At 44.5% G+C, this 26,490-nt stretch overlaps 1 protein-coding gene across 1 annotated transcript in view; it reads left to right on the forward strand.

The window, feature by feature from the left end:
- The window catches only part of RCOR1 (REST corepressor 1), an 82,519-nt gene that overhangs the window by 30,559 nt on the left and 25,470 nt on the right, over window positions 1-26,490 (forward strand). The window contains exon 3 of the mRNA XM_030948539.1: window positions 10,177-10,260. Within this exon, the coding sequence (XP_030804399.1) occupies window positions 10,177-10,260 (84 nt within the window). The remainder of the gene's footprint in view (window positions 1-10,176; window positions 10,261-26,490) is intronic.

The raw sequence follows: 26,490 nt of genomic DNA on the forward strand, positions 1-26,490 counted from the left end.
TGGGGCCTTCCTTGATGGATGTCCAGCCTGTGCAGAGCGCTCAGCTGAGTTTTGAAGATGTGTTTGCCGCTGTTGTGTGATGGATTTTCCTGCCTTTGGCCTTGAAAAGTGTTGGTGTTTGACCCAGGTTTTAAAGAATAATAATGTGACAAACCTTTACTGTCTTTTGAGAGCTGACTGTTGGTTCATTTGACTGTGTAAAATTATTTGGTACTGGAAGAGCAGAGTAACATGGAATTTCTCTCAGTTGTTCTTTTGGGTGGACTCTTATCTGGATGCAGACATGAGTCTGTCCTGTCTGCTTGTCCTTCACTGTACTGTCTTGCCAAGCAGTAACATGTGTGCCCAGCACCCTTATTTTGTAAGCCATTGAGAATCGCTGGTCATTAGTTTTTTTAAATGTATTCTGATCTCCTGAGGTGTAGGGTGAGGATGAGAGGTGCCCACATCCCGTATTCTTTGGAGACTGGGTTCTAGTTAGTCGGATCTGTTCCTGACTGTCATCCTGGCACAGTTTTTGGAAGTGGAAAAAAAAAGCAACCAGTCACTCTGTTCGCCAGGAATCTACATTTTATGTCACTGGTGCTAGGTTCCTAGCCACTTGTTACTTCCACTAATCAGTTTAAGCTATCTGAAAAGAAGGCTGTCATGAACTTTTGATGGGTGGGAAGGGAAGAGGTGTTGCTAAAAATACCAAAAAGTAGTTTGTGCTTAGTGAGCACTTGAGACTTCTTTAGTTTCTTCTTGCATTGGGCAATAGAAACAGGCCAGCTGGTTCTTAATGTGTGGGAAAGATGAGTAAAATGCTGCCTGTATGTCTTGCCAGGGAATGGAAAAGGGTGGCCTGGGTTGAGCAATGGAGACTACTTGAATGGGTGGTCTAGGCAGCATTGCTGTCTAACAGGAAAGGGAAGAGGGGGAGATGCAAGGTCTGAGAAACTTTTCTGTTGGCTTCTTGCTCCTTGTGCCACTTTTCCCAAGGAAAGAAGCCTTAGGAAGCCAAGGGTGTCCTGTACCTGAGGGTTGGAGAGGAGTCACTCTGCACTTGTCACTCTCCAAGTAAAGCAGCACTTGTGTATTCCCCATTTCAAATTATGTATCTTGTTATTTCTGTTTCTCACCTTATTTTTACTACTAACAGCTGGATTGTCCTCTTGTCAGAAAACAGTATATGAATGGGAGGAGGGGGCAGCAGGGGGGAGGGAGTGTGGGCATCTGCTGGATGGAGGGAATGGGCAACGTGTTCAGTCTTATGACAGGTGGCACTTGTTATGTGCTAACCAATACTGAGGGGGAGGGTAGGGTGGAACAGCCCTTAACTGTATGTGTACAGTAGTGGTCTCTAAACTGACCATAACTGTTTGTACAGCAGTGGTCTTTAAATCTGGTATTGCCTTTCCAGATAAAGATCTTGGTAGACAGTGTTTTTTTGCATCAACTCAATGGTAATAATGGAAAAGCAAGTGTATTGTTAAAAGCTGTTGTGAAAGTGTCTGAGAACAAAATAACACCTCATTATGGCATGTTTTATAAATCCTATGTTGTACCCTCTCTTTGAACACTGTGTACAGTTCTGGTTGTGTCCCATTCCCATCCCTCCCCCATGTGTACATGCTGCTGAGAGCTGTAAGATAACTAAAGTACAGGAATTGTTCTTGTTTCCCATCGCCATATGAGGGAGAAGCAGAAAAGCCTGGACTGTCTCTCTTGGAAAGCAGATGACTGAGAATGTGTAGTAGGAGATCTGTAAAACAACAAGAGGCACAAATGAGGTGAACAGGGCACAGTTATTCTCTGCTTCTCATAAGGCAGGAAATGGAGCTACCAAATGAAATGACTGGGTAGCAGCTTCAGAGTAGAGAAGGGAATGTGTGCATGGGCTTTCTTTGTTCTCCTTCAGACAACAAACATATAATTAAATTGAAGCACTCTGCCACAGGATGTTGTAGATGCCAAAATTACAAATGGGTTCAAAAAGGATTAGTCTATTTGATGGATTTTTTTTTTTTTTTTACTCCCTCTTTCCATGAAGGGCCATTAAATCCAGTGATGCAGATACAGTACCAGGCTCAGGAAGTCTCTCTGTTGGTCCTGGTCTTGTTATTCCTAAGTGCTGCCTGTGAATAATGGGCAGGACTGGCCCAAGCAGCTGCTCTTGTTCTTAAGGGAACACAAGAGAGGACCATGTTCAGTGGGTGGGAAGAGCTGAGGGCTAGCTTAGTAAAGAATTGGGAGGCTGTATGAATGTGGAGCTGTGCATGTAGGAGTTGCTGATTGTCAAAGATCAGGGGAGGCAGCAGAACCAAGATCTGTGATGGAAAGAGGATTTGTTTGCCTTATCTTTGCTTCCTCATCAGTAGGTTCTTTGGCTTCAAATAGATTTAGCAGTGTGTAGATGTTTGTCAGCAGCACAAGACCTTGCACTTGAGGAAACTGCTGTGTTATTGTTGTTCCTTTTCTGTGTATTCAATTCTGTATGTGTATCTTAACTTGAGTGCATGTAGGCATTCCTGTGTAACTTTTTGGTCACCTGAATGAGACTGGAAGGGGAATAGTGTGGAAAGGAAAAAAGGAAGGAAGGAAAGAAATGTCATCTTGTTGGGTCAGTTCTGGGGAGAACAGCAGCCATGGATCAGGGAGACATGTGCATGGGAGGGCAGGTGAGCCTCATCAGCTCAGTGTGACACGAGTGCTGCAGGCTTTGGCTTTGTTCTGATTGCTGCTTTCTGGCTGTGCATTCAGGATTGCTGTGGTATAGTTAGCAGCTGTCCTCCTTAAAAAAAAAAAAGTGGATGGTGTTTTTAAAAGGCTTGCAAGAGATGTCTGATAAAATCTTGATCAAATGTGCATTTTCTGTCCTCTTAATTTTATACTTTCTCTTTAAAAAAACCCTAACCCTTTCAGCTTTCAGTACAAAACCCCAGCCATGTCTAGACAAAAGCCTGTTGTGATTAGCAGAGGTGTGCTGCTCAATGCTAAGCATGTGCAGGGCTATATTCATGCTCCTGGTGGGGTAATGTGCTTCCTGCTCATGTATGGATTGCAGGGCTTATGTGTGCAGAACTCACTGAAGAGCTCAGGTTGGAATTGTATGGGTGTAGAAAATTTTGCACACTTGAAGTGCATATTGAAAGGCTGTTTGCTTGTATAGTTATTCAGACCTCATCTATGGCTGCACATTGGTGCCACCTGCTTGCAGGAGAGAATGAGCAGACTCATATTATTCAAGAAGAAAATACAAGGCAAGGCCTCAACATCTGTTCTGGCTTTATTGTTCGGTCTGGCCTGGGCTATTGGCAGAATGTAGGGCACAGCTTTTGTGTTACTGCTGGGTGTTAAACTGGAAAGGCATCTTGGATCAGATGTGTTCTTAAAAGGTTTGAAAATAATAGTATAAAGATGCAAAGTTTAAACTTAGGATGGGTTGAACTTGATTACTTTAGAGAAAAGGCAACTATTGCTATCTATGCTTTTTCTCTTTTAGGTCTTCTAATGGTAATAATTTTTATCACTGCAAAGTGACCTTTGTAATCATTGCTGGGTGATTAATCTTTAACTGGGTAATTTTTAACGCAATATTTTGTTCACAGTTGTAACATGATACTGTGGGGTTTTGTAGCACAGAACCTACAGTCACTTTGAGGCAGTAATGCTCTTCACCCCATGTTTCCAGTGCTGCTGCTCTGTATAGAAACCCAAATAGTTGCTTTTATCTCCCTAGGCAGATACAAAAATGCCCTCAGAACTTTATTTGCATATAGATTATAGTGCCAGCCGGGTGTAGTCATGTATAGGAAGAGCTAACTGCTGCTTCATTTATAGGTTTTTAATTAAAAAATGTTTCTCAGTTTGCAGGATTCCAGTTCTGTTTCATTTAATGCTGCTATAGTCTGTTCAGTGATGGTATTTTGATGAAGTACCAGCTGCTATGACTAGGCAGTCCTTGGAAAACACGAATGAAAGGGGATCACAAGCATTATCTGCTGACTCAGGGAGAAGTCACATGCAGGAGGAAGTGGAGATGAGCGGCGAAGTTCTTCAAATGTCTTTGAGTTGCTGCTTGGGACACTAGTGCCAGTAGTGGGGAAGGAAGGTGGAAAAAGCTTTTCTTCCGACTCTGAATTTTGTTTGAATTCTCTTGTGTCACATAGGTGGTGTGCTGTTGCACCACAGCTGTGCATTTACAATTACACTGTGAGCTTGAGTAATACCAGTGAACCCATAAGAGAGTTTTTTTTGTACTATCGGAGCCTGTGCCTCCCTTGTCTTATTTTGTTTAACAGCCATCATGGGTACTGTAAACAGGGAATTTTACACTATGCAATAAATTTAAGTTCTGCATTGATAAAGAAAATGCAGGGTTGGGAGTCGAAGCACTTGTTTAATCTCACTTCACTAGATGTAAATACATTAGACTTGATCCAAAACTGCTTTAAGAAGCATTCAGCAGCTAAGTTATTGTATGGCAGCTCCAGCTCTTCCAAACAATAAAAGCATCTATTCACCTTTGGATATTACACAATGCATGTTTTATATATAATGCTCAGGGTTGCATATTAAAAGGAAGAGGTATTTCTTACACTTCTTTTAAGGTCTGCAATGTGTGATTTAAAAATGAGTTAGTACCAGTTGGGGGAGATCAGTAAGTGCTGTTAGTAAAGCAGTGGCTTTTGTAGGTGGGAATCTTGCCATCCTTCACCTTGGGTGTTTCAGTTGTTGTATAACCTTCATTAACTTCATGGAAGACATTGTTCAGATCTGGAAGTATATTCTTACCTGTTGTTTTGCAAAAGATCAGTGCCTGAAGAATTGCCTGTAGTTTTATGGCAAGTGCTTTTAAATTTTGGTTTAAGGCTCACGTTTGCTTCCCAGAGAAGGTACAGAAGGATGTGTTTGTATCCAGCACCTGACTGTGGACCTACTCTTCTGAGTTACCTTATTCTAAATAACAGAAGCAGCTGACTAGAGCAAGGTCCCACTCTTCATGGTGTGTGTTGCAGTACCCTCACAGAGTCATGTGTTACTGTGCTTTGCTTTGAAATCCAGAGGGTTTCAATAGCTCTGAAATGCCTTGTGCAAACAGCAACAGCAAAAACATCAGAGACTACTGAGAGGGTTACGGAGGAGGAAAAAGGCTGGAGGCATCCTGCCCAAGCCTCACTTTGACTTGGGCAGGATGGATGCAACAAGGAGCAAAATGTGTCTTGTCATCTGCAGGAGGTGAGTATCATTTCTCCAGGGGGGTCAGTCCAGGTGTCCAGAGGAAATGTAAAGCTCCTGAATGGCTCACAGCTGTGGTTGGATCATGCAGCATCCTTGGGGAGAGCGGTGAGACGGAGCAGGTCCCTCAAGTGCAGGAACTTGAGTGGGAGCTGGCACTGCTGCCTTGCACAGAAGCAAAATAACAGATGACAGAGTGATTGGTGGCTCTTTGAGAGGCCTCTGCTCCTACTGAGTTTATTCTGGCATGTTTCTTCTCTAACTTAGAGAAGAAAAATAAAATGTGATGTGTCAGGCTGGAGCTGCTCAGTGCTGGGCTCTTGCTTGCAGGCAGTGTTTTGCCTTCCTGCACGCTCCTTGTGTATGGTGTCCATTGCACCCGTGGTCCTTAAGGTGGTTTAAACTGGTGCTGTGGGTGAGGGAGGTATCCTGGCTGTCCCTGCTTCCTTACTCTTGTTCTTGTCTCTAAATATATGTGGTAGAAATCCAGGAACTGGTATTGAGTTAAAGCTAATGGCTTTTTTGTTGGATTACTTTTATTTTTTTAAAGCTCAGGTAGATCCCCTGCTTTGATTTGTCAAGTAGATGGTGGAAGGGGAAACAATGCTCTTTTGCAGTGTACTCTTGAACTTTCTGATTATTTCCTTCTGATACCACTTTTTCCATGGCTAACTTGAAATTTGGGAGGGGTCAGAAGGACAGGGAAGGTACTCTCTGACCTCTAGGGGGGACTTGATGGATGTACACTGTTACAGTGACTTTTGGTAGCTCCTGTTTGGAGAAATCCCTGTTTCCTTTCCCTAGCAGATGTCCTGGCTTGACAGCTCCTGGGTAGAGGTGAGGAGAGCCTTAGCTGCTGTGGATCAGGGTTCCAAATCTTGCAGTGTGCTGCTCTTGCATGTGCCAGGCCTGTGCATTAGCTCAGGGAGCCCCCAGGGATGGAGAGCCTCAGTCTTTGGGTAGAAGTGATGGGAAATTAAGGGGCTGTGTCATTTCTCTCCTATGCAAATCAAGGTATTTCTGCACACTGGTTTTGAGATGTGTCCTCACAACTCTGGGGGGAGGAACCCAAAAGCCCCCACAATACATTAGAATAATATTGATATATATGTCTTCTGCTCTGCTTCATTTCCTCCCTTCCACAGTAGAACTTTTTGGGCTTGTGCAGTAAACCACATCTGTAAAATGGGACGAACTTTTAAAATAACATTTTCTTCTCAAAGTAAATTTTAAGCTGGATTGGTTCTCTCCTGAGTTTTAGTGTACAGTCTGTGGAGTAGGGTTGTATTCTAGTGGTAAGAAAAGACAGAGATGTGGTAATTGCTGTGGAAAAAGCAACATGATACTGTGCCTGGTTGGGGCTGCATTCTCTGCCTGGGTAAAGGCATTGGAAGTTTGCATTCTCTGTGAATTCTGATAGTGGAACAAAATTTAGGGTGTGCTGCTTGTTAGTAGAAAGTTTTCCTCTTGGAGGAAGCAACCATGATTCCTGACAGACTTGGGACAAATGGGAAAGCCAGCAGTGGGAAAGTGGTTACAGTGTGTTCACTCCCACAAAACTGACCTGGAGCTAATAGCTGTGGTAGAGACTTTACAAATACCTGGTGGGTAGCTAGATGAAAGTGCAGGATTACCTGAAATGTCAGATCTTCTTGTCTGCCACTATACAGCTTCTCTAAGCACAGGTTGCACTGGTTTAACTGCAGTTGCTTAAACAAGCAAACCTCATTGATCCTAAATTGATCTGCTCTCCTAAAAAAAGAGTAACCCTTGCACTTCTTACGTGGCTATTTTTACATGAAATATGCAACAGATTAAATTGAATTATCTTTATCTTATCTAGTGAAGTGCAGAGCGTCAGAATTCGTCCTGGTAGTCCTTGTTCAGAAGCATGGGGCAGTGTTGGTGAGCATTGCAGCTGTGCTTGGAATGGTGCTATAAAGGGATGGAACAGCCACTCTGCTCTGAGGCCCCTCTTCTGCTCTCGTGGCTGTTGCTCTGAAGCAGTCATTTCATTTCAGTGTGATTCCAAATTCTGAGCAAGCTCTTAAGCTTTTTGTTGGTACATCATGCAGTAAGAGTACTTATGCTGTGTATATTTATGGTGGGGTCAGCGCTGTACTGGAAGAATGCCTGTCATTTCTGCCTTACATATGAGGCACAGTAAATGTGGGGCTGTGGGCTCGAGAAGGGGTGCTGGGGAGGATGTGGTGCCAGAAGGTGAAGGACCTGGCAAGCATCTTGGAATGTAGGGAGGGAGAATCAGCCTTTATGGATGCTTGAGGCACATCCCCACTCCCATCTTTCTATGTGTGTTGGCCTTTAGGTGCTTCTGCCCTTAGCAGAAAAGCATGAGTTTCAGCATAACCCTACTGTGTGCCTTGGACTGTCAAGGAATGAGGCCTGAGGGTGGATAGGTGTGGGCTTGGGTGGAGAGGTGGAGCAGGGGACAAGTTGCAGGAACACTGGAGGTGCTGCTTCACATCCATTCATGAGCCCAGTGTAACTTGGCTGGTTGGTGCTACAGAAGGGCTGGAGAGAGGAACTGGCACTGGGCTGTGGGGATTGGGCAGAAGGGGGTCCTGAGGGTGGCATGAAGCCCAGCATCTGCAGGCACCTCTGTGTGTGATGCCCAGGGAGGGAATGCCTGGCTGGAAGGAGGTAGCTCCTAACCCACGGCATTTCCTTGGCAGAGGGGTTCCTGCGTTCCTGTTGTGGAGCTGTGAGCAGCATGAGGAACACATTTGGCCACGCTGCTTTTGGGTGCTGTGAGGTCCTGCAGCACCTCCCCGCTCTGGGTATCACCTCCCAGGGCTGGTTCAAGTCACAGCCTGGAAGGGCTGTGGGGGCTCCCTCTGCAATGCCCCAAAGCCTGACTTGGGCTTTTAACCACGGAGGGTGAAACTTCACCCTACCTAGTGTGGGTGAGCTGAGCTAATGGAGCACTGCTCCTGACAGGCAGCTGGGCTGGCATGTGCACCTGATGTGTCCCAGAGCAGAGCAGGTTCAGGCTGCTAAACTGGGAGAAAACTTTCCTTTTCCTGATCGAGGTGGGTTCTCTGCTAAAGGCAGGCTGCCATTCTCTGGTGTCCCACCTCACTTGTCAGTGTTTGGGCATCAGGCTCCTGAGCTGCAGCGGATACTGGGGGTGTGTTGGGATTTGGATGGAAGTGTTTAAATTCTTGGAGACCTGACTGATGATTACTGTCTTTGAGTATTTTTATGAGATAAGAATGTGCTTTTCAGTAAGGTTAAAGTAAGGAGAGAGAATTCTTACTCTTCTGTTCTATGAAGCCCATGTTAGACTTCAGTAGAACAGGCCGTCCTGGATAAGGAGACTGAAGAGAAAAATTTGATAAAGGGGAGGCTTAGGGTTGACTCCTTCTTTGCATTCCAGCCTAGACTTGAAATGAGGAAGAAGGTAAAATTTAATGCCAAATGTTTCAAGACTTGTAATTTTAATTTCAGACACTCTTTGTGTTCTGTGTCTGGTCTTCACCTCCCATCTCTTGCCAACAGAGGATGTTGTCTCTTCTCACTCCTTTTTTTTTTGCCTAGTTTAGGAAGTAATGAGCATGCAGAGCATGCAAAATATCTTGTATGTGCAGTTGCTAACCATCCTAAAACAACATGAAACCTTCCCAAACCTTCCCAAAAACCTGAGTGAAAGATAATCATGGCGTCTGTTATGAAAGAAACCTGCTAGTTCAGTGTAAATATGTTGCTGACAGGTGGTTATTTTTAATACGTGCTATTTGTACTTTAAATTTAATGTTAAAATATTTTGGTCATCTGAATCCTGACTGTTCTTAGCTGAGCAGATTTCAGGTTAAAAACAGTGGTGGAAACCATGAGTGTTCATAGTACTGTAATGTAACTTTGTGTTACTAGATCTTTTCTGACCTGTTTTAATGCATCATGAAGTGGTGGTTATATGTCTTAATTGCACAGCACAGAGAAAATAGCATCGTGTTGAAATATTGCATAAAACTTGAGCGTTATGTGGCATTTTGTAGTGGAAATAGTACTGCAGGTACTCATTTATAACAAGATTTGCAAGTTTCTCTCTGCCAGGGCGGGTGGTTGGGCTGGCCGTGTGTGTGCTGACTCAAAGGAGTCAAAGGAGGGAGGTCCTTTTTTTCCTCTTCTCGTCCTCTTCCTCCTCCTCCTCTTTTGACTGCTTGTGACCGAACATCATCAGAATTGATAAGAGCTTGCTCTTGAACCATACCTTAGTTTGAAGTTGCTTTTTTGAACTATGTGCAGCTGTAGATCTTCACTTGGGATTTTCAGAGCTCTGCTGCCAGCCAGGTGTTAAGCTGGTTAAAAACAGACTGGTTGTCAGAGTGTGAGTTCGTGTCTCAGTGTGGGTGTGGATGCATTTGGATTTCTCTGGAGCAGTTGAGACTGGGTCCTGACTGTGACCTGAGGGACCCAGTGTCACCTGGGTGGGCATTCCTGATTGTATGGGGCATGGAGGCACAGAGGGGCTGCTGGGACAGTGCAGGAGGTGCTCAGAAGTGTTGTGTGGGAGGTTTTATGCATGTGCCTACCCTGAAGGGTTAATCTGTGTGCACTCTGCAGTCTCATGATGTCCAGAGCTTGGAGCCTGCTGCCTGAGCCTAGCTCCTCCCTTTTTCATTTAATGATGGCTGGAAGAAAAATAATCAAGTGTGCTGGAAGAGAAACATTAATTAACTTTTAATTTAGATCTAACGTATGCTGCTTAGTGTACTGCATGAGAGTGTGCAGTATCTGTCATGTTATTTAGAGGGTGATGCATTTGAAGAAACAAGGAAAAGCCTCAGGTCTGAATGAGAAGATGGGGTTTTAACTTTGTGGATGGGTTTTATATCTTGATTAAAAGTTGCAGATGTGTGATAAGTCGCTTTTGTATCCATTTTGCATCTGAAATTACGTTCTCTGTAACTTGGTTTGTGTCTGTTTTCTCTTAAGCCAAACTTGCAAGGCGAAGTCAGGAGAGAGAGAATCTCGGCATGCTGGTCTGGTCACCTAACCAGAATCTGTCTGAAGCAAAATGTAAGTCTCTTCCACTACTTTTATTCCCTTCTTTCCTTACGTGTATCACTTCAAGAATGCAAAGTTGCCACTTTTGGTAGAGAGCTTATGTCTGTGACCTTTCCATTATGAATTAAAATTAATTTGAAAAAAGGAAAGCCTACAAAGCAATCCCCAGATGATCTTTGTTCTCCACTGGGCAGCTGCTCAGTGTCAAATCCACGGGGACAGGGAAAGCAAGAGAAATGTGACAAATACTATTCCATGGTATGAATTCTTTAAGCTGCTCATCTGCAGACCTACACAATGGGCTTTTTTTTTTTTTTTTTTTGCTGTTGGTGCTGTAGAAGACCACAAAAATAACGGGGGGAGAGCAAAATGAAAAGTGCTTGGGGCCTGGGGGTCCGGGAAATATTTGGTAATTAGTAGTACCTTTTCCTCTACAAAGACAAATCCACATCTGGAGCCCATGGAGGTTTTAAATTCCAGAACAATTGCAGTGCCTTGCAAGTCCACGTGAGGGCAATTAACAGCACTCTGTGTGTGTCTGGGAACAAGTCTCAGTGCTGCTGCCAGATGGCAGAACCAGTGTTTGAAAGGCTTGTCTAGCTACAGTTCTCCTCATGAATAAGTAGGGCTCCTTGATTAAAGGGCTGCTGTTTGAATGCAGTAGCTAAACCTAAGCGCTTTTGGGGGAGGGAGCTGAAAAGAGCTTATATTGACTTTGTGCTTATACCTTGGGGTTTTTTTTTTTTAAATTTTATCCTTTCTGATTTCGGGGGCCAAGAATGAGAATCATGCATTCCTGTTCCTCTGCAGTTTTTGTGGTGGCACTATTAAGTGAATACCTGATTTTCCTGTAGACCCAAGGCCTGGGATGCATGATAAGGCACATGTGAAGATGTAGTGGCATTTGCAAATTAAGGCAGCAGAGACTGTGCACCAGCTGGTTCTGTCATGAAGGGCCTGTGCTCTGCCCTGGGGCATTTGTTCCACTGGGCAAGTTACCCCTTAAGTTACAGAATGATGATGGTACTGATCTGCAGATAAAAAGGGCTTTGGAAGGATCATATTTGCCTTCTCTCCTTGTCTGCTCCCTGCTGGCTATTGGGTGCTGAAATAAATAAGACTGATGAGGAGAGGAATGTATTTGACAGTTATTAGAAACCTCTTAAAAGGTATAACAGCAAGAAATAGTTGCCACCACCCAGAAGAGTGAGTGTTCATAGGCTGTCTGTGACACAGGATTCCTGTAGCTGCCTCTCAAGTCTGAATGTCTTTTGACTCTCAGCTCAACTTTGGAACCTTTAGCTCCTGCCCGATAGGAAACTGGTTTCTTGAAGAGGGAAGACAGAATGCAGAAGGAAAAGGAGGAATTGAGTAAAATAATCCTTAACTGAGTATTCTGTGGTAGTTGGCACAGAAATATACTCAGAGTGCCTAGAGAGGATGAGTATATTTCTCATCCTCTCTAGGCTCTATGAGGATGAGAAATATACTCATAGATGTTCATGACATCTTCTTAGATGCTAAGAAGATGTCATGCTAAGAAGATGTCATGAACATAAGAGGTAATTAAATAATAAATAAAAACTAGGTGGCAGTTGTCTGTTAGTACAGTAAAAGAGTTGGGGAAAACAATGTGAATATAAGACGGGGGCTAGAATTAATTTCTCAAAATATTGAATATTTTAGTAAGAGTATAAGACTCACCAGTGAGTTCACCTTATAAAAGAGGTACAGCAAAAAAAATAGCAATACTCATTTGGAGTTTGGGGAAGTGAAGTATGAGGTTAGTGCACCATACATGGCACAAAAAATACCTCCCAGGTGCCTGTTTGATACAGAGGGATGGAGTTAAGAAATTAGATATCTAGTAATAGTAAAAATCCAAAGGAGCATTGTGAGAGGTGAGAGGTGGCATGGGAAGAGGGCAGCTGTGCAGGGAATGAGAGAACGGGGCGGGGCTGGTTGGTCATAGCTTTGTTTTGTGTCAATCTGAGCTGATCCTTTTGAAAGGAATCAGGTATTCCTGTCTCTATCTGGCACTTCTTAAAAATGAGCTGCGAAAAACAAACGCTGCTGAAGGTAGGAGCTTTGGTTTTTTTGAAACGAGAAATGGGTTGATTGGTAGAAATAAGTTTATTGCTCTAATGTATTCAAGAGAGCTGTTAGGCACTGATTGCATGAGAGCCTGATTCCCTTCCTTGCAAAGGATGGGAACTTCCTCCAGAACACCAGTACTCTGCAATGGCTGTAGAGCACTTACTAAATGTATCACAAGCAGAGTTCTCTAATCTGCTTTATGGTTTATGGTGAAAGAACATCAGGAGACAGGAGGTCTCTCCAGTGTCTCTCAGGTTCACTGACGAGTCTTGGCATCGTTGATAGCGAATCCGAGTTAAATGACATCCAGGGGGATGTGTGAGAGGACTGATGATGATCAGCATTTCCATCAGTGATGTGGGAATTGATATGGAATTGTGGATGAGCCTGTAGACTGACAGAATGGTAAATAAAATTAATGCTACTGACAGTCTTGTAGAGTGCTTTGGGTCTTTTCCTTACTTGGACTGCTGCCAATGCAGTGGGCTCTTAATGACCCAACTGCAGGGTTGTGAATCTCAGTGCTGAAATCTCTGGCTTTCTACATCCAGCCTGGGGTTTGGAAGGAAATGGCTTAGAGAGCAATCTTGGGGAAACAGTGGGCAGGTAATTCAGCAAAGCTTCCCAGTGTCCTGCTTGACCCAGAAGATGGTGTGGGTGTAATGAGTGAGGTAGTCACTGAACAGTTAGCTGCCTCTCCACCCAGCAGCGTTCAGGGGAATGAACCTTGCCTTAGTGTTTAAAAACTGAGAAAAGGGTGGAGACAGGAGCTGCTGGAACAATTTGGAAACAGAAGCTGAAGCAAACTCCATCTGTTTAGCTTACTGAAAAGAGATTGAAAGGGGACTATTGTCAATTATTCTCTCAAAGAGAAATTTTGACATAATAAGAGACGCACATAATACAAATAGATGGCTGCAAAATACACCCACACAGTTTGAAATGAAATGTCCGAGTGTGTGGAGGTTTTTTTTGGAGATTGACTACTGGAAGTTATCCAGGGAAGTGATGGATTCTTGTATTTCTTGATGCCTTTTTAAACCATGGATTTTGGTGATGTATTTTCCTTGGTGGGGGAGATAATTTGCGGCAATGTGAAATTGCAGGTGGAAGGAGTTCTCCTGTGGTCTCCAGGAGGTTGGTGTAGCCCCTTGGGCTGTACATTAGTGAGTCCCAGCTAGCACATCCATTTCAATGCTGCTCCTCAGGCTGAAGTGTGGGTGAACAAATCCTTCCAATCAGCACACATTGGTACCTGTGATTACTTTGGTTTGTACTCGAAAGCCTTGAATCCATCCTGTGCCTGAGAATCACAGAGCTCTTCTCTGTTCCTGTGGCTGGGGTTCAGCAAGAAGATGGAAGCAGCACATTTAGCTCTTCCTCAGAGTGAACTGTAGCTCTTGTGAGCAGGAGAGTTCTGTGCAATCAGTGCATTCCACCCTTGTTAAAGGGGAATCTGTGCTAAAAAGCACTGAGCAGATCTGTGACAGTGCTCAGAGCAGTGCACCTGATGGGTTTGGCAGAGGGCTGGCTAAACTGTTGGAGGTTGTGGGAGGGTCTCCTGTAAGCTGCTGAAATGAATCCCAGAAAGACCAGTGTGTCAGCCAAGACCTGGTGGGTATCTGCACACCTGATGCTCCAGGCTCGCACAATTAGTTAAAAGCTTGTTGGGGTCCCATGCACCCTGTGTGCTGAAGAAATGTTTTAATCACACTGGAGAAGCCTTTTACCTGGATCTCAGGAAGTGATGAATGTATAGAGAACATGAAAGCAAAAGTATGTGTTGGCATATTGCTGGTTTTTTTTTTTTTATCCTTTGCCTTGCTAACCATTAATCCTGGGTACAGACACTTACTGCCTTGCCCATATTAATACCAAAGTTGAATGCTGCCAACATGGTCCATATCTACTGCCAGACTTGTGCCTTTGAGGGGTCACTTGCATAGCAGTGCCACCATAGTAGTCACAAAGTTAGCCCAAAACTAGAAGTTTGTCCTTTCTCTTTTGAAGATGAAAGAAAGAAATGTCACTATATAGTAACTGAACATTTGGACTTAAAATAGCTGCTCCCCTTCTAGTTCTGCTCCAAATACCCGGTGCTGTGGCTGGGTCACACCTCTCACAAAGAGCTTGCTGTCCAAGTGAGACCCAACAGGCTCTGTGGACTTGGTGCCGTGGAGGGCAGCTGTTCTGGCTGTGCTGGGACTCTGTCACAGAGGGTGGGGAAGGACACAGGAGGAAGAATGATGCCTTGAGCAAGGTGACATTGAGGAGCAGGAACAGCTAGGTGGAAGACAGGCATCTGCTCTCTTGGAGTGGCATGTGGTGAAGGAGGAGGGGAGATAGTGAAAAATGCATTGTAATGATGCTGTGGAAACCCTGCACAGGATCGAGCTGGGCCAGCATGAAGCTATTAATAAAACAGCAGTGTGTCTCTCTGTGCCAAGCACACCAGTGAGTGGAACCAAATAAATGACTTTGGGTTGGTGTAGAAATGAGCAGGTGTTGGCATGCAGCAGCTGCCCAGGAGTGAGGCATGGACACCAGGAGAGAGGGGTAGGATGTGATTATTCCTTTTCTGCATGTGCAGTTCAGAGGTGCACACAAGAAGAAAAGATGTATTGTTTTGCTAGTGATAAGCTCTGCTTTGAAACTAATTTTTTTGTCTCTCTTCTTGACAGAATATTTGTGCTGCTAGATGGGAGTTTTGTTTTCTCACTGATATCTTGGTGGATATCTCCAGTGGATTTACAGTTTATGGGGTGTCAGTGAGCAGGCAAACACTGTTCCTAATACCTGTGGGACACTGGATCATGGATGGCAGCTGGATCTTCTGGTCTTGCAGTGCTGCTTCCTTTTGACCTGATGGCTGATTGGCATTGCCAACTTCAGCATTCACCAGTCCCTTCCTGTGTTATCCTGTGATATCTCCTCTTTTGAGGCTGCAGCTGGCTCCCTGCTTTACATTATGCCTGCCTTGGTGCACATGGGGGGAATTCACACATCCTCCTTCCCTCTGTGGAGGGGAAATGGAAAGACCCAGGAGACATAGGGACAGAGAAATGCCAGAATTAGGTGAAACAGCTCAGTGCTCCAACATCCTCCTAATGTGCCTGGCCACACCCTGTGGCTGGGGGAAAGGGAGCAGTCCCTAAATGTGCTGCAAAACCTGATGCTGGGAAGGCAGTAATGTGCCAGCTGAGGCTCTGATGGAGGAAGAAGTGCTGGTTGCTATGGTTACTAAAGATATTAACCCTGTGGTGTTTGGATGGGCAAGGTTTAGTTAACTGTGCCACAGGCTGGGTAACTGTTTGGGAGTGTGTGGTGCTCCACCCTAAGAAGTTATGAGCTGGCATTCAGGATTTGACAAGCCCATGTCCCAACAACATTTTTTAAGTGTGCCCTAGTCCTTAGTGTGTCAGCAGCCTTCTAAGGGTGCCAGTGAGTTTTGGTAGCTCCTCTGTGTTGTGATGGTGAATGCCAGAATTTCTGAGGGCAGGTTGCAGGTTTAGGTGGCCAGAGTCTGTCTCTTGCTTTAGTTCAAGGGTTAATCTTTGCATAAAATGGACTCTGGATTACTCTAGTTTTTCTTCCAAAGAGAATGTTGAGCCAGCTTGGGAATCTATTTTGTCTATTCTCTAATTTAAAATGACTATCAGAATAAAGAATATGAAAATGTCTTCTAAGGTTTACTGCATGTGTCTGGTCATGGTTTGTGTAGCCGGTCTCTGTTCTCAGTGTGTATCTGGGCCATAGCTGTTTTAAGAAGAGCTTATGTTTGGACATAGCCTTTTACCCTGGCTTACTTATTTAGTCCTGTGAATTCTGTGAACATGTGACTCTGTCACTATTGTCATTAGCTCTCATTTTCCATGGGGTGTAGAGTGCAATAAATAAATATGAGCAGAAAACCACAAATGGGAGAGTGTAGACTGGGGAAAGTGCTGATCTTAAAATCTCCCTTTTAGAAAATAAAGCCCCTATTTACAGGATGCATTTAAAATGGAAGGGAATATTCCTTCAGGGATATTTGAGAGCCACGTCCTCCCCAGCACACAGGCACCCTTCCTCAGGCAGCAGCAGTGAGGCAGAGGATACAGTCTTGTATGCATCAGAAAAGCTGTTCTTAAGTCCCTCCTCTCCATCATGCCCTAATCAGGGTCCTTGAAACAGTTGAAATTGTTGTTTTATTTTGAATCTGCTCTCCCCTCCATCCTCTGTCGTGACCTGGTTTGTGGCTCCACAAAAGGTTGTGTTGATGCTCAGTGAAAGTGCAGCTGCCTTGGCCAGGGATGGGAGAGTAGGAGCTGCTTGGGCTTTGCTACCAGAGGGAAAAAAGTATTGTTGAACTCTCAGCTAAGGTTATACTTGGGAGTTTTTTTGTAGTTGGCTGAGGGCTGTGGGAGGTTGTGGAGGAAGATGTGTGTCTATTGTGCTTCTGTTTTGGGATTTTTCTGCTTGTTTGTGTCCAAGCTTTTACTTGTTGATGTATTGGTTTCCTTGTTTTTTTGGTAGTAGTAAAAGTATGAGTACTGAAAAAAGAGCTGCTAGGTCTCTAAGGAGTGGACTTCAGGAGCTGTGATTGTCTCCTGAAGGTACATGCTGACCTTTTGTTGCTCAAATAAAGATGGCAAAAAAATCCAAACTTAGGTTTGTGCTGTTTGTGTGTGCTCCTTACCTAGAAATATCAGTTTGTTGTCTGTCCCAGTGGCAGCAAAAAGGATTAATGTAGAAGCAGAATTGGGTTTATGTTTATCCCTAATCCAAATTTCATATCATGCAGTGAAACTGGCAGCTGTGAAGCTTGGATGTAAATACAGTAGCTGAAGAATGCATTTCCATGAATTCAGAAATGAAAGAATTAGTGTTTAATTTAAGGTTCTGCTTGAATTTAGCTGTAGAAATAATATAAATGAATAATATAAAATAGAAATAGAATAGAAATAATATAAATGTCATGGACACTTTTCCCAGCAGCTGCAGTCACTACACTTCAGAAAATGCTCAAAAGACAAAGGTGAAGGAATGCAATTTTTAGTTTTAACTAAGTCAACTTTTGATGCTTATAGTAGCATATTATGAATAGCAAAAAGATGATAACCAGCATTCGAAGGCTGTGGGTGTATCCCTGAAACGGCTGAGTTGCCTCAAACTTAGCTGCAGTTTCCCCTTTGTTTGTCATCTGCTGTGCTAGTTGCTGTTGCAGCTCTGTGTGGAAATCTCAGAGCAGTTCTTTCATCGTTATTGCTGCAGGTTGATGTATCTGCATCCTGAATGCATATTTAAATTAAGATGAATGTTTAACCCTTTCACAGTAGTGGAGTCAGGAGAGCAATTTAGTTTGAGAGAGCTAGGGTGCGTATTTGGATGGATTGTAACAAAGGTACAGTGGATTGTGTTGTTGTGGTTTGTTTTGTTGTTTGGTTTGTTTTGCTTTTTTTTTTCCCTAAGCCCATAAACAACAAAAAAAAAGTCTGAAGATGAGAATGTGTTGGAGACTATCCAGGAAAAGGATGTCTTATCTAAGGTAGCTGTGTTTTCCTGGAGGAATTCTTGCTGCTGTGCTAGGAGGGGGGAGGCAATCACCAGTTTCTTCATGTGCCTTGTTCTCTCGTGCCACCTGTTAGTGCCTCCTTTTCCCTGCAGTGTGATCCAGGCCTTCTCTGATCGTGTCAGGCTGACCCACTTTGAAATGCTGCTGCTGCTGCGGGATTGAGCCGGTGCTGGGCTCAGAGGAAGCTTTTTCCTGAGAGAAGTTTAGAGACAGGATGACGTGGATGTAATGGAGTGATGGTGGCTGTGTTAAGAGTTACCTGGCAGGGAGCCTTGGTCTGAAATTCGTTTGGGAGCAGCCTTAGCCAGCCCGATGGGCGCTGTGTGAGTTGTAGGACCAGTATGACGAGAAGGAGGAGCTGCAGCTGCTTCACGCTGCTTGGCCCAGCCCTGGGACAGGCTGAGCGTGCTCCAGCCCTGATGGGAATGGCATGGGGCATTGCAGAGGACTGGGTTGTTTTCTCTGGTCTCTTATGGTAGCTGTGAGCAGAAAATAGGAAGGGTCAGAAAGCTGAGGGTAACTTTCTATGTTTTTTTGTTTAATTTTTTCCTTAGAGCAAAATTAGTCAGCAAGTGCATGTTTATAGGTATGTGATGGAAGCTGTGCACAGGCAGGTAGGAGCTCTTGTGGGAGATGTCTTCATGGAGGAATGCTTGAGGAGGTCATAGCCCTAACAGCTTGCTATGATGAGTTCATATGCTGCCAAGTGTGACCTTTACAGACCTGCTAGTGCAGGAGGCAAAGCAGCTTGGCTTTCTCCAGGACATGTGCCAGAGCTTCCCTCATCGTTATGTGTTTGCTGTGGCATCATTTGCTCTAATTAGGAGCCACTCCTACTACTTAATTTTCCTGTACTCTTACTTTTGCACTCTACCTTAAGTTACTTCCCTGTTCATGTGCTTCGTGTGGTAGGGTTGTAGTGAATTTTCTAGCACTGCAAGCATTAGTGGTAATATAAGTACATAATAACTTCTCAGTAAGAACTGGGTTTCTAACTCCTGACTAAAACCGTGGTAACCCACCACTGATATTCCAGGGTCTGTTTTAGTAACATTGATTTATCACAGGCTTTTCCACAGAGTGTCTTAGGGTCAGCCTTGAGGGCCGAGAGCCTTCATGCAGTCCAGGTTTCAGCATGTGCTGTATGAATCTGTAACTTGATTTTTTCTAAAACGACTTAATTTGGCAGTATTTTATTACCTTAATATCCCTCAACACAACACCACTGCTTTGGTTTAGAGGCTGCTGTAAGGATGATGTCATTCAAGATCTGGCTGTAGAACTTTGCTGCCTTTCTGCATGGACTTCTTAGAGGTCAGACACAGCTTTGCGCCTCTTCTGCTTCTAAGCCTATAGGAAGCAGATAAGTGCAAGAAGGGATGCACTGAATGTTAGTGTCTCCCAAAGGCTGACCTGTCTGTGGTGGGGTGATCCACATCTGTTGAGGGCAGCAACTGTGTGACTCAGACTTGTCTCCTTCCTCTTGCTGGCTGCTGGCTTGCCTGATGCTTCCTTTCTGCCCAAGTGGCATCCCTCAAGGAGGTAGCCATGGGACAAATTGATAATTTCTTTTGCTTTTGTGTCCAATATAAAGGGAGTCAGCGTGCCTACTCCTTTCTTGTCACAGGCCTTATTATCAGTAACAATAATAATGAGCTGTAATTTAACCTGATGGCTGTTCTGCTCCTGCATGCCCCTTGTGCATGTTCCCTCATGCTGCACAAAGACCCTGTCTTGTGGGGAAGTGGAGTTACACATGCTCTTTAGGAAGCCTGGCTCTGATACAGGGCTTTCATTAGTCTGCATTCCTCCAACAGCAGAGAATGTAATAGTTCTGGGTTTTAGGAGCTTTCAAAATCTCTTCGAGGTCGGAAAATGGACCTTGTGGAAGGTTTCACCCTCTATAGAGTGTTTTCAGTCTGGATATTCCTTGGTGGCTTCTGAAGCTGGTTGGCAGCAGGTTACTCAAGCTTTATGGTATTCCTGCTGACTGTTTTGCAGACCAAGAATTTCCATGTATGTATAAAGCATGATGTGGAGGAAGAGCTGAGAATGTTCCTAGGCAGGGTATTGAAACCTTGTATGGGATTGCTAGTAACCTGACTCTGTGGCCTCCCCTACTGATTGTGTCATTAGTGTGTGTCAGATTGGTGTGGTGGTGTTTGTTTGTTGGGGTGTTTGTTTGTTTGTTTGTTTTCAAATTAGCAAATATGGCTTTTGGAAAGCATTCACTGGATCAGGCATTCTCAAGAAGTGAGCATGATAATTTCTATACAAAAATCTGTGCAAAGGAGTTTCTTCTAACCCAAGTTAGAATCCCTGCACTGAACAATACGATTTTTTAAAAATAATCTACCTCTTGCCACAACTGTATTGATAATGCTCAAGTTGTTACTTGAGTTGCTTGGGTGTGTTGCTGCCTGTAGTTGAAGTGTATAATCCTAGGCTGTGACCTCCCAGTGGAGTGAACTCAAGCCAAAGTTTAACAGCAGAATAAATCTGGCTTTAGGGCTTCTCGGACTGAATTGAGAGCACTGTACTGAATAATGCAAAGAGTTATTCTGCCATAAACTCACTTTGTTGTTCCAGTGTTTTCTGTATGCATTTATCCTGTCTGTAATTTGTTGTTGTACATGGGAATGAATGTTTTCTCCCTGCCAGAAGCTAATGTGTTCTGTTTCTCACATGGGCTTTAAGCTCAATATCAATGGCTCCGATAATTACATTTAATACAGTCCAGTGTCTGTGTCTGATTTAGGATCAGGCTTGCAGTGCTAAATGATAGCCATGCTCGCATCTCATATGGTCACAGTTTAGGTCCCATGGTTATCTCATTTGGCTCTTCCTTGTTCTGTTCTTGTTCCCAAAGACAATATTTCCTCTTTGTTACTGCCCTGTCAGATCTCTCTCATCCTTTTCTATAGCACATCTGGCAACATCTGGGTTTGTGGTACCCAGGGCTCACCCAGGGCTCTGTAGATACTTAAACCTGTGTCATCCCTCCAGTAAAGTGGTGTTGATTTGCTATGGCAAGCTATGCTAAAGCTAACTCATTTGCTATGGCAGAGCAAAGTTCTGACTGTAGGTTGAATGTGATGGATGTGTAAGAAGCAGTCTTTTTTCCCAGAGGATCCTCTGTGGATGTCCTTACCATGGGCATCCACATGGCCTTTCTGAAGGAGAGCAGCAGCAGCAGAGAGCATCACCCATCTGGCTGTCCTTCTGGCAGTCCTCATTAACACACTGCCCTGTGTGCATGCAGTCTGTTGAGACTTCATGGTGTGATGGTGTCAGCATGGTGCAGCTTCAGAAAGGAACATGCATTGGTAAAGGCTTTAAAAGTTACATGTGTACTAACAAAAGGCCTTTCCTGATAAAAAGTTTAATAGTTTTGGCAAGCCACAAAAATGATGCTAATTAGTCAGTACATAGTGTTTGTATTACAGCTTTCTAGCTGGTGTAGCAAAATCTAAAGGCAGATGAGTGGTGTCTTTAACCATCACTGAGGTTTCAGCTTTGAACTTGTCCTTAGGTGCAGGCCATGCAAAGAGCAGAATTAAAAATATTAAAAAAGGAGGTAGGAAATACAGTGTTTCTTTTTAGTTTATTAGTGTGCACTGCTTGGGGACTGATTGCCTTTGTGTGACAAAGGAAACTCTCAGTAGGTATTAGGGTTTTTAAAGGGATAAATCTCCCAGCAGTGGGGCACTCTATTTTATCCCTTGATTTGTTCTCTCTCAGGCTGCAGTTTCTGTGCTCCAGGTGTGGTTCTGTGAACAGATTTTTCCTCACCAGTGTAAGTTTATGTAGACCTGTTCCTACCTGCCTGCTCATCCCTGCCACTGTGCTGTGCGGGGCAAGGAATGAGTCTCACTTTTGGCTTGAGTCAGTCTCATTCCTTGCTGAAACTAGGAGGGCTCATCATTTCTCAGGCTTGTGCAACCTCCCAATAAAAGAGATTTTTATATGGTACACGGCCATATAAAACTTCTGTGAGTAGCTTTCAGCTCTCGTGGTGCTTGAGTGGCTGCAGAGCTGGCACAGGACAAAGGGGCAGCCTGTGTGGGTAGGGCTGGTGGCAGGACAGTCCAGGACTGCCCCTCGGAGGTCAGAGCATCTCCATACTGCCAGCCACCACTCAGTGCTTGTATGCCTTTAACTGCATGCTTGGGTGAGGAAACCGTTGTGCTGGGAAAGAGCTTTTGGGTGGCACAGTTTGCCAGTCTGCTTCCCTGGCATTCCAGGCAGGTGCTTGTGCTCACAAGTGGAAAGGGGTGGATGGAGGGTAGGAGTGCTTAGTCTGCTCCTGCTGCCATAGGAGACTTCTAATGCACTGGCACCCTGTGGCCCTTGGTACGTGGACAAGAGATGATACAGAAGTAAAATCTGAGCAACAGGGAGTGACTGGGTGGGAGGTTGATAGATACTGTGGAGTCCCATGACTCAAGTTGCCGTGCCCTGCTGCAGCAGATTTTCTCTTGGTCCTATCCAAGTAAGTTTCTCCTGGTAAGGGGTAACTTTTCCTTTGCCTTGCAGTTGCATTCAGACTTTATCCTCACCTGCTGCAGATGCAGTGGAGTTGAAGCCCAAATCCTCTTGTGCCTTCAGTTGTGTGAAGAGGTTTTTGAGTGGCCTTTGTGTCTGTGTAACTAACACTCTCTGTTCTTATAAAAGATGTTAAAGGAGGCTCTATGCCTGCCCAGGTGGGTCAGCACAGGACACAAAACACCTCTGTGCTCTGTCTCCCTCTCTTCTCCTGCCTGTTACATCACATCTTACCAAGAAGAGAAAATAGCTTTTCCAAGGCATAAGAACCTTTGGAATAGAAGCACAGAGTAATTAAGGTTAGAACGACCTCTAAGATCAGGTGGGGTTTAGTTTCATTCAAGTGATTTTGTTCAGGATCTTTGCCTGCTTCCCGTTTCCAGTTGCAGCTAACTTTGGGGAGCCAGTTGAGCAGGCTGGCGTGCTTTTGGCAGCTTTCTCTGCCGAGCTGGGACCACGAGGTGGCAGGAGCGTTCCACGGGTGCCATTGCCAGGGCAGCGGCACGGCAATGCAGCTGCTCGGTTTTATAGGCGAGGCGAAAACTGCTCCGTTGTTTGCGTACCGTCATAATTGTGTTTTGGAATTTGGAAAAGTTTCACGTGTCTACATGTCCTTGTTTTTTTTATATAGTATAGATTTATTTTAGTCTTGACTCTCTCTCTTTTTTTTTTCTTTCATTTTTTTTTCCTGTTCTCAGGGGAGATGGAGGGGAGGGAAAGATGTATGGCAACATCCAGAATTCCTTGCAGGTTCCAGCATTGATCAAACCCCGTGAAGCACATTACTGAGGCTGCAAAGGATGCTGCTTTTGTCCTCATTTCACCCTCTTCTGCCAGGGTATTGCATCACGTAATATGCAAAGTGTTCAGAGCTCCTGCAGTACCCTAGTAATAGGGGTGAACTGAGGTTGCAGCAACAGCTCTACCTCTGCATTCCTGTTGCTTTCTATAGGCTTTAGCACACTCACTCATGCTGCAAACCTGCCTTGGGGTCACTGAGTCTGCTGAACACAATGTGATTCTTGTGGGGTCATTGACAAGCAATTTGGGTGGAGGGAGAAATTCTCCAGAAGGACCCACTCAGAGATTGAAATGTGATCAAATGGTGATAAGGGGAGTCATTCTTTTCAGGCATTTCTCTTTTCACAGTTCTCCCGCCTTCCTGAAACAAATGCTCATGTTTTACGTCTCAGTTCGCTGTTCAAGGATGTAGGACTGAAAATCAGCAATGCAGTTGTTTGGTCTTTTTCCTCCTTCCCTGTGTCAGCCAAGAGGTTCCTCTTTCTTTTGCCTCTGGTGAGGAATTTTTGCAGGGAGGTGAGTTAGCAAAAGGCAGATCTTTATGAGAAGGCTGGCTGGGAACAGGAAAACAATTCAGGGGGTTAAGGGCACCATTTTGGTCAAACTCCCCTCTCTAGAGGGCAGGAAACGTCTTTCTGTGCTTCCTTTGCCGCTCCCTTCCATTTCCCTTACCTCTTTGGCTGTCTTAGTGCTACACCCAGGGTCCTTCAGTTATCTCTTATTTGGGAGATGTCTTTTAGCATCTGAGCACTCTGTGCCCTCTTTGCTGGTGACAGTGTGTATGTGAGGCTCTGTTCCCTTTGCATCCCTGCCTTTTGTGCTACTCCTGCTTTCCTGAGCATGACTGGCTGTAGGAAGGGGCTCTTTGGGCCAATGCTCACTCCATTTTGGGTGTGGGGTGGACAGAGGGATCCTGCTCACCCCAACACAGCTAAAATGCACATAAGAGAAGTGTAGCCAAGTAGGTGAAGAAATACATTTTATGGTTCTGTTCTCTGTCCCTCCTCCCATCTGGTTTCTAGTAGCAACAAGAGCCTTCACAGGAGCAATGCATCTCCTGTCACACAACTGTCTCTATTCAAGTTTCATTGTATTTTTGGCCTTTTCTGTGTTGAAATATCTTTCTTGGTGTAGGGAAATGAGTTGGGTGGGAGATGAGGATACTCTTACCTACCCTGTTGAGGAAAAAGTTAAGCTGGTAGGAAGAGTGCTTGGTGGTGTATTTTCTGCTGGGGGAAGTGAGCTGGGATTGCTCTGCTCCTCTTGCTTGTTCTCTTCTGGAAGGCGGCTCAGAGCTGTGCTGGCAAGCTGTCTCTGTGGTGTAAGCAGGGCTCTGCCCCAGGCTCCTGTGGCTGTGAGCTGTGATGTCCAAGCAGATTGCTGGGTTACACACTGAGCGTGACTGAATGAATGCCACTGAAACACAGCGAGCACAACTCCACGTGCCCGCTGCCTGTGCTTGCTAGAGGTGCACAGGGAAGGCAGGGATGGAACAGGACACTTTATCTGGTGTGGCATGTAAAGCATTGAGCTTGTGGCAATTCCAGGCTCTACTGGTATCGGAGGCTGAAGGGATCCTGTGACTCAGCTGGTGCCGTGCTCTTCCTTGCTTACTTCATATGGAGGGGGAAGGTAAAGAAAGAGCAATCGGAAGGATTGCTCAAGGGGCTGTCATTCCTCTGGTGCCAGCATCAGAGTGAGTGAGCTCACAATTAGCCAAGAAATGACGAGCAGGAGGGGCAGTAAGCAGGCAGGAAACAAGCCAAGAGGAGAGCACGGTGGTGTACTCCTTGTCTGTCCTTCGCCCACACATGCTCTTTTAGTGTTTAGGAGTACTACTGCTGTGTGCTCATAGTCGGTTTACTGCCTTATTGCCTTTTTCTTATTCTTCTTTTCTCTTCCTCCACTGTAACAATGAGATCTGATACTGAGGCATTACAGAACCTACCGTGACAGTAAAAGCATCTTTTCCTGAAAGCTTACTTTCATGTTGTCTAGTCACTCATAATCTACTGTTTGGCTCAGTGGTGTATTGCCTGGTTTGAAGAGAAATTATATTGCTATGTGGGGACCTTGCTAATATTGTTGTTTAAGTTAGGAGAGAAAATGCTGTAATGATTTTTTGGGGAGCAAGTATGTTTTCATTACTTAACAACATCAGGCATAAGAAAGATAATACGCTGGAAAGGAGAACGACCTCATCTCTTCTCTGTATGTATTAAAGGATCAGGTGCTGAAGTCAAATGAGGAGCTGTAGATCTTTCCACAGTGAAAGCAGGGTAGTTAATGCAGTAGTACTTAGCATTCAGGAGCTTAATTCAGCCTTGGACTTGAGAGAATTCAGCTCCTTTCCCTCCTCCTTCCTTCACGTCCTCCTTAAACAAAATATATAACACTGCATGTGCAATACCTGTTTTTTAAGGAAGCAGAGAGCATTTAGCTGAACTACAGGGAAATGCTGCATGTAGGGTTTCCTGGCAGCCTTTGCTTTCAATGTGGTTTTGTAACTCTGGAAGCACCTGAAGTTGCTGTTCTGCCCCCCATCCTACTGAGGTTCCCTGCCCCATTGGGCATGTGGAGGGAAGGGATGGTGTGTATACGAGGCAGTTCCCTTCTCTGCCCCTCTTTACCCTGTATGTCTCTTCTGGATCATGTTCTCTGCTTGTGATGTGGTTTTGCAAGTTGTTTTTTTTTCCTGTGGTGAAGCTGATTTTCAGGGTTTGTACTAGGCATTGGTAGCCCTCAGGATGTTCTATTAGGCAATGCGGCAAATTCAGCCTAGGAAGTTGGTCATTGTCCCAAGCACCTCCACTGCCTTTGCAACTATTTTATTATGTTTCCCTTGTGCAAGAAAAGGTTGTTTGCAAGAATGGATGATTTTCATCTCAGTTCAATGTGGTTCTTAGAAATAATTTGTTGACTTAGAGAGACAGATGTGTTTGTGTTGTAGCAGTGCAAATGAATGGTTGTGGCTAAACCTTTTTCCAACAGGCTAATAAAACTTTCACTGAGTGGGTCTAGAACGTGGAGCAGTGAACACGTTTCTCAGCCTGTTGGGAGTTGCCGTGGTGTGCTGGTGGGAGCCTGGAAGGACAAGAACCTTATGGAATGTCCTTGCTCATGTGGAGCTGTGCCTGTGTTTATAGCATGCTCTTTTCCTGGCACAACATGTGGCTGTATTAATATTCTTATGTACTTTTGCAGGGCACTTAACAAGTCCGTCTTTTCCAACATCTTTTTGTGAA

Source organism: Camarhynchus parvulus, chromosome 5, assembly GCF_901933205.1.
Source record: "Camarhynchus parvulus chromosome 5, STF_HiC, whole genome shotgun sequence".
NCBI lineage: Eukaryota > Metazoa > Chordata > Aves > Passeriformes > Thraupidae > Camarhynchus > Camarhynchus parvulus.